This window comes from Nicotiana tabacum, chromosome 7 (assembly GCF_000715075.1).
Source record: "Nicotiana tabacum cultivar K326 chromosome 7, ASM71507v2, whole genome shotgun sequence".
NCBI classification, from domain to species: domain Eukaryota; kingdom Viridiplantae; phylum Streptophyta; class Magnoliopsida; order Solanales; family Solanaceae; genus Nicotiana; species Nicotiana tabacum.
Window position 1 is genome coordinate 177,551,220 of NC_134086.1, and position 8,473 is coordinate 177,559,692.

Below are 8,473 nucleotides of genomic sequence, written 5' to 3' on the forward strand. Positions count from 1 at the left end.
TGCTGATCATCATGCACTCCAACAAAGAATATGGAACTTTTATCAGCATTTGCCTCTAGCCCTGATGCCTTTGAGAATTGTTGAAAGCACTGAAATAGTAGCTGAACAGATATGGCATCACCTCTACAGAATAGTAATAGGTCATCAGCAAAGCTCAACTGCACTATGTTTAGTTTGCCACATTTAGGATGATAGTTAAAGTTAGGATCCTTTTTAAGAGTCTTCAACAATCTTGTCAAATACTCCATAACCAGTACAAATAGGTAGGGAGATAGGGGATCTCCCTGTCTCAATCCCTTTTTAGCATAAAATGGCTTTGTAGGCTGCCCATTAATCATAATGGAGTAGGATACTATTGTAACACATCTCATAATCCATTGTACAAATCTCCCTGGCAGCTGCAGGTGTGTCAACACTTGCTCTAGATAAATCCACTCCACTGAATCATATGCCTTCTTCATGTCTATCTTCAACATGCATCTGGGAGAAATACCTTTCCTGCCATAACCTTTCACTAACTCATGACTAAGTATTATATTGTCACTTATCAGTCTACCAGGAACAAATGCAGACTGGATCTTATCCACTAGTCCATTCATCACTCCTTGTATGATATAATCTTGTAAAGAATTGTGCAACATGATATTGGCTTGTATTCAATAATTTTAGAAGGACTTTTCACCTTAGTAACAAGGGTTACAGTTGTACAGTTAATAAGCTGATACATATTTGAGCTTGCAAAACATTCCATGACTACATATGTGATTGTATCTCCTACTACAGGCCAATCCTTTTTGAAAAATAAAGCATTAAATCCATCACACCCTGGGGCTTTGTTATCATTGATACCTTTCAGAACCTGATGAATCTCCTCCTTTGTGATCTCTGCAATCAGTTGAAGTTGTTGTTGTCTATTTATCATGAGACCATCTCTCACAATAGCTGGATTAATAGTAGGCAACTCACTTGCTGATGAGCTTAATAGCTGTTGATAAAACCCTGTCACCTCCTCCTCAATGTCCTCCCTTGTTTGCACTATGCTCTCATTAGCTTTTATTAGCCTTATAATCTTGTTTTGGCTGCATCTGTTTTCCATATTTGCAAAGAAGTATGCTGTGTTGGCATCACCTAGCTTCAGCCATTTTATTCTTGATTTCTGTCTCATAATGCTTTCCTCCACTCTTAGCCATTTCACCAGTTATTTTTTCATTTCTTTCTCTTCAGCTACTAAGGTTTCATCTTGCCCAGGATCTCTCATTTGCTCTTGCATAACAGTCAGTTTTTGTCTACATACCTTGATCCTAGTACCAACAGCATTGTATTCATTTTTGTTTAAACTCTTCATAGCTTGCTTTACTCTTTTTAGTTTCTGCCAAATACACCTCAAATTGTGTTGTTCCTATGGCCTCTCCCATGCTTCATTAACTATCTTTATAAAATCATCATGCTCTGCTAGGTCATTTAGAAATTTAAAAGGCTTGGAGCTAAAATCTTCATTCTCCTCCAGTGCTATACTCAATGGTAAATGATCAGAACAGTGAGGATCCATAATCCAAACCTCTAGTTGTGGCATTACCAGCATCCAATCAATATTGATCAAGGCTCTATCAATTTTGCTATAAGTATGGCCATTTGTCCATGTAAAGTTCCTTCCACTAGTCTTCATTTCTGTCAATTCAGTATCTTCAATAAAATCATTGAAGTTTCTTACCTCCAGTTCTTGCACAGGATTATCAATTGGTCTATCTTCAGCTGATCTAGTAGCATTGTAATCCCCCATTATCAACCATGGCCCTTGTTGTATTGAGTTCAACCTAGTTAGTTCACTCCACATACTTCTTCTGTCTTCAATACTATGCAATCCATATACAGCTGTAAATGTAAATCTCATATCCAATCTCCTAGTATATATTATAGTGTGGATAGTCTGAGCAGTGCTACTCACCTCTTTGCACTCTATTTCATTTGTGTCCCATAACAACCATATTTTTCCTTTGCTACTATACTCATAATTGTCTAAATATGCCCATCCAGGTTTAATTTTCCTTATAACTTGTTCAGCCTTCTCATTTTTTATTTTATGTTCTAGATGCTATCATGCTTACTTTGTTACTACAAATGAACCACTTTACCTTTTTTTGTTTAGGGAGTTTATTTAATCCCCTTATGTTCCAAGTCCCTAACTTCATACAGGTATAAAAAGGGTTGTAGTGTACCTTCCTGCCCAGTATCACCTTGATGTCTACCTGTTCCTCCCTCTATTTGTCTTGGCATAGCTAGTTGTAGTTTTGACTCTGCAAGTAGATTAAATCCATTGATGACATTTACTACATCAGCTGGTTGTCTTTCTCTACTTCTAGCTGCTGATTTTCCTATAATAGTCTGCCACCTTTGCTCCTCATTTCCTCTTTCACCTCCTGCACTAGTACTAGCCATTGATATACTAGTACTAGCATTCTTTTCATTTGTAGTCTCCTTCGACTGCAATTGCTCCTTAACTGGTTCCTGCACTTTGGATGCCACCTTAGGTTGCCATTCCTGCTTCTATTTTACATTCTTAGCCTTCACCTTTGGACCACTCTGTTCTACATTTAGTACAAAAGTCAGGTACCCAATCATATGTTATTTCCTGCATAAACTCTTTTCCATTAGGATCAGTCACTTTAATAGATCTAGGAAGCTCCTTAGTCACATCCATTTCAACCAACACCCTTGCATATGAGATCCTATCTACTTGAGTAGTACAAGCATCCGCATAGAGAGGTATTCCCAATCCACTGCTGATCCTACTAAGTGACCTCTTTCCCCAGCAATTCAAAGGCAAATTGGGATATTTCACCGATATTGGTATAGTTTGGAGAACCTCTTTATTGAAATCAAAATCAGCCGACCACATTTTGACAATGATAGGCTTATTATTCAGCATGTGAGGCCATAAATACAGAACTACATCCCTATCCTCAATCGAATTGAAACGAACTACAAAAAAACTATCATTATGAAAATAAACCTTAGGTTTAGCCACAAAGTTCCATACTGAAGCAATATACCTTTCCATGGCTCCTATTGTTGGACTTCCTCCAACAACATACAATACCATACTAGGTATTTTTGTATAGGATTTAATATTTTTTCTTAATAAGCGTGCTAAAAGCAAATTGGACACTTATTGTGAACTGAAGGGAGTAGTTATTAAGAACTCATAAACCTATTTAAACTTTACAATTTTGTTGTCTAATTTTCTCCTTGAAAACGACATATAAGGGAACTAGGGTACTTGTTCAAAGCTGTATGACAATGGGATTTTATATCCCCATTTTTTTAAGTCAGCGCACGCGCGCACACAATTTCGAGAAAGAAAGGCATGTTTCATTTCGCTCTATGAAGACAAAAAGAAACAAAGAAAAAGAAAAAGAAGCCAAACAATGGTCGGTTTGTTTGTGCAGGACTATTCTCTGGAATTATTCAAACAAAGAAACAAAAAGCAATAAAAGATCCATGCTATTAGCAAGTGAAAGGACGAAAATGGTCTTGAGGCATATTCTCTGGAACCATGCATATATCGTATATTCTTTCTAGAGAAGTTTGTACTGTGACCAAAGGGAAAGAGCAAAATCATGTGGCGAATGCTATTATACAAAGTAGACTTCAAATCCTGGATCCGGCTCAAGGCGAATATAGAGCAAATGGTACGGGTTCTCGTGAACCCAGTAATTTTTGCATAGACTCTGTATTTATACTAAAAAATTCATTAAAAATATAAGAATATTTATCTTGGAACCCAGTTCGTTGGTCCAGTTATAATGTGGATTAACTTGAGATTATTATAGGAACCTATAAGCTTAAAATTTGGACCCGCCTCTGCTCCGGCTATGCTTAACAGGCAAGTGGATGATAAGAGATGTTTGTTTAATAAGTCATCTGCCTTATAAGTGTATGGGTCCAAATTTGGCAACCACGACAGCAGATAAGCAAGACATGAAACGAGGTCACCACAACACAACGACTGATGGTAGTCGTGACAAAGGACGACGACCAAGAGCGGTCAGTCGAAATAAGATAGTAACGGTAGTTTTAATTTAGAAAGAGATAGGAAGAATATGCCTTTTGGATATTCTCTATATTGTACTTTTTAGGATTTTTTGGGAAAATGTCCCTTATAAATAGGAAGGGTTAGTAAATAAGAAGGGGCGACCATTTTTAAAGAAAAAGAACACATTGTAAGAAGGGAGAAATATACGAAAGAATTGTCTTATTGATTTTACTCAAGCACATGTTGTTTAACCTTTGTCCATATATCTGAAGATTCCGCATTCGTATCTGCTATACACCTTTTCGCATCATCAGAAAGAGGAGGTGCTCAATCACACAATCATTGGGTGACAACCCCTTTATATTATAACTCTTGTCAATTCTTGCATTTATTGCACTTTTAAGATATTATATATTTTGCCAACCACACTGTATTGCACATATTACTTAACACCCCTATGTTGTTCTCACCATATCAAAATCTCGTTTCATTTGATCTAGAGATTACTAAGTTCAACTGAGATTCACCCCGTTGGAGGGCTCATCCATGAAGTGGTAGACGGGTCGAGAGGAGATCTCATCTCGTACAATGACATCATGAAAAGAGTCTCTTGCCGGCAGAGTCTGAGCACGATCCCCTCGGACGGACTCAGCTAAGGAAAATTGCATCTTCGCTGATGCGACGGCCTGGTGAAATGCCGCGATTGGGGCCTTCTTCTTGGAAGCCCTACGACCTATCACTACGAAGAGGTCGTATCAACAAACGACAGCAAACAGTCAAAGGCCAAATCAAAATGAACACTTACCAGATGGAACTTTCGGCCCAAAGCATTTGAGGAAAGCGGGCCAATCTCGAGTCCCCACCACATAAGGTAGTATGCGAGCTACCCAGTCCTCGATACCAACGACAGGAAAAGGTGCACATCTCTCAGCTGTACAAAAAAGTCATAAGTAAATACAAATTAGAAAGAATGAAAGTAAACAACAAGTACCAACACCTACGGTTATGATTCCACTGTTCTGGAAATCCTGCGGGGTCCGACACTAGGTGCTCAGTTTTGATGACGATGTATTTGTGCCAAAATTTGCAGCTCGCCCTGTCGTCCGTTCCGACCACCAACCCTCTGGTCCCATGATGTCGCAGGTGTATCATGGTGCCCCTATGAAAACTCGAGGAAAATAAATGTAAAAGGTGATGAAGGCTAACTTCACACCCAGCCAACTCCTCATACTTCGTCAGCACTGGAAATATTTTATATGTATATAGAGATAGATGTGCTGGGAAGACTTCGTAGAACCGACAGAATTCCTCCGCCAGTGGAAGAAGAGGGAGGGTGTGACCGATCACAAAAGGATACACGTAGAAAGCACAATATCCCGGTGTATGGACCTCCACGAGGTCCCTCCCAGTCGAAACCATCTTGACATGAGGATGAATATTGTACGTAAATCGGAGTTCATTTATGTGAGCCAACTCAGTTTCAGAGACCACCGGAACGGGGGAAGGGGAAGGTTCCTTGTGGAAATCATTCCTGGACAGAGGGTTTCTTGAGAGTATCTCCTCTACAGTGGGTAAACTATCGCCCTCCTCAACTGCCATATCCTCACCACCGGAAGGAGGGGCCATGAATAACGGAGTGACGTCGGAAACTACTTCGTGTGTTCGGTGCATTCTGGGCATCTTGGTAATAAAAGGTATGTTGGTAAAACATAAAATGAGGAACGATGCTTGAACGGAAAAGAGGAGAAGCAAAATCACGAAAACTGAGCTAAAGAACCAAAAAAAATGACCAAAGGAGACAATGCATACACAAGAAAGGAAATGGCTAAAAGTTCTTGAAAAAACAAAACCTTCACCTATTTATAGGGTTGGGTGGCGCAAGAATCGAAGCGGAAGGCTGCCAATGGCACTAAACCAAAGCGACAAGCAATCAGATGTTGTCTCAAGAAGGAGCGTAATGATGACGCCCGTGGGAGTCATGTCACATCTCGATAAACTACACCAGCCAGGGTTCCGTGCAACGCGTCGCTCTCTCGGCCTTGGCCAAACCGGCGTAATTTCACAGCCAAATTCTCTAACGAAAACAGACGATGCCCGCTTAGCAAGGACGTGCAAGGCCACGACCTCAACAAGCGGAGGGACTAACTGTATGGGTCCAAATTTGGCAACGACAACAAATAAGCAAGACATGGAACGAGGTCACCACAATACAACGACTGATGGTCGTTGTGACAAAGGACGACGACCAAGAGTGGTCAGTCGAAATAAGATAGTAACGGTAGTTTTAATTTACAAAGAGATAGGAAGAATATGCCTTTTGAATATTCTCTATATTGTACTTTTTAGGATTTTTTTGGAAAATGTCCTTTATAAATAGGAAGGGTTAGCAAATAAGAAGGGGTGGCCATTTTTAAAGAAAAAAAAAACACATTGTAAGAAGGGAGAAATATACGAAATAATTCTCTTATTGATTTTACTCAAGCACATGTTGTTTAACCTTTGTCCATATATCTGAAGAATCCGCATTCGTATCCGCTATACACCTTTTCGAATCATCGGAAAGAGGAGGTGCTCAATCACACAATCATTGAGTGACATCCATTTATACTATAACTCTTGTCATTTCTTGCATTTATTGCACTCTATGATATTATATATTTTGCCAACCAAACCGTATTGCACATATTACTTAACACCCCTATGATGTTCTCACCATATCAAAATCTCATTCCATTTGATCTAGAGATTATTAAGTTCAACTGAGATTCACCCTATTAATTTGTTACTAATTAGTTTAGCATTTATTTGCTCAAACAATTTTGTCATAGGCGGATACAAGATTTAACCTAGATTCCATTAGCATTATTCCAAATGTACTGTTCGACAGATGAACTACCATGTGCTCCTTAATTATTTTTGCAGTAGTTAATTGATAATCTAACTACCAAAGAACCTGGTAAAACAAAATAATTCAAGTTCAAGCACGGTTCTTGATGGATTACAAATATAATTATGCGCTTTGTAAATTGATAACATATATAATTGTGCACTCTAAGATACTTCCTCTGGTCCACTTTACGTGCCGCTTTGAATATTGACAACATATATAATTGTGCACTCTAAGATACTCTCTCTGGTCCACTCTACGTATACAATTAGCCTTTTAAAAATAGTTCAAAATAAGTGTTCTTTTAAAAATAAAATTAAAAAACATCAACTTACCTTTGCTAGCTAGAACCATCACCTCAGATTACTACTACCTAAAGCTGTCATCATTGTTAGATCTTAAAGTGTGATTCATTAAAAAAAAATGTTCTGTACAGCTCAATGTGAAATAATATTTACTCAAATATGTTTCGATTGTAATTTTTATGTATTAATTTATTTTGACTATATTTATTAGCTTTAATCTATATATCTCTCTCTCTCTCTCTCTCTCTCTCTCTCTCTCTTATATATATATATATAAAATAAGCCCATATATCTATATTCTATGTTATTATAAAAGCATGAATAAAATGTTGGGTTACAAAAATAACCTTTTAATATTAAGTATAATAACTCACAATAAAAGAATATAATCGGAATTCTAGACATTAGCATTGTAATCCTATTAGTTTTAGAACATAATACTACACGTAAAGAATCCTACTTAATTTCCTTTAGGAATCCTATTAGTATAATTATTTTTGGGCAATAGATATTAGCCTTGTAATCCTATTATTTTTAGGATATACTTCTTAAAAATTTCTATTCCTAATTTAATTTGAAAACATATTATATTCTCCAAATCCATTTAAAAACAGGAGAGCCTGTGTTATTATAAAAGCACGAATATAATATTGATATATCAAAATAGCCCTAAAATATTAAAAAGAAGAACTCATAGGGAAAGTACATAGCTATAATAACTTTTTTTAGACTACAATAACTTTTATGTTAATTTTTTAATATTTAAGATTTAAAATTATACAATCTTGTCTGTTGAATTCTTATTAAAAATATGTAGGAAGGTTTAATAAAATCAATTTCATAAAAATCCTCCATATTGGTAATACATTATCACTCTATAATATTCAATACCCAAAAAAAAGTAATGCTAAACTGACTCAATAAAGCGTTGAAATTGAGGAAAAAAATTCTCACGATAATATATTATTATATTATATCTGAACAGCTTTGCTACGATCAAATTATATTTTTTTATTATTAATTTTTCTTGTAATATAGAAAAATATACCAAATTATTAAAGAACAATTAATTTTTTTTAAGAATATAAATGTGTGAGAAAAGAAAGAAACCACTAATTATTTTGTAAACATAAAGATCTAAAAGTGAAATATCATCGATCTTTTTACTCTTTGAAGATATTGTTTTTGGTGGATAAAATTATAATCACGGTTAAATATTCAATCATGAGATGAACTAATATTAAGAAT

General features: G+C 36.5%; 1 protein-coding gene across 1 annotated transcript; it reads right to left on the reverse strand.

Moving 5' to 3' along the window:
* Positions 1 to 1,399: 1,399 nt before the first annotated feature.
* LOC107815508 (uncharacterized) lies at positions 1,400 to 3,100 on the reverse strand. Its single transcript, XM_016641090.1, has 3 exons — positions 2,612 to 3,100; positions 2,217 to 2,505; positions 1,400 to 2,016 (listed from the first exon to the last, which is right to left on the reverse strand). Exons 1-3 carry the CDS (start codon positions 3,098 to 3,100, stop codon positions 1,400 to 1,402), a joined length of 1,395 nt encoding a protein of 464 aa, XP_016496576.1.
* Between the last annotated feature and the right edge of the window lie 5,373 nt (positions 3,101 to 8,473).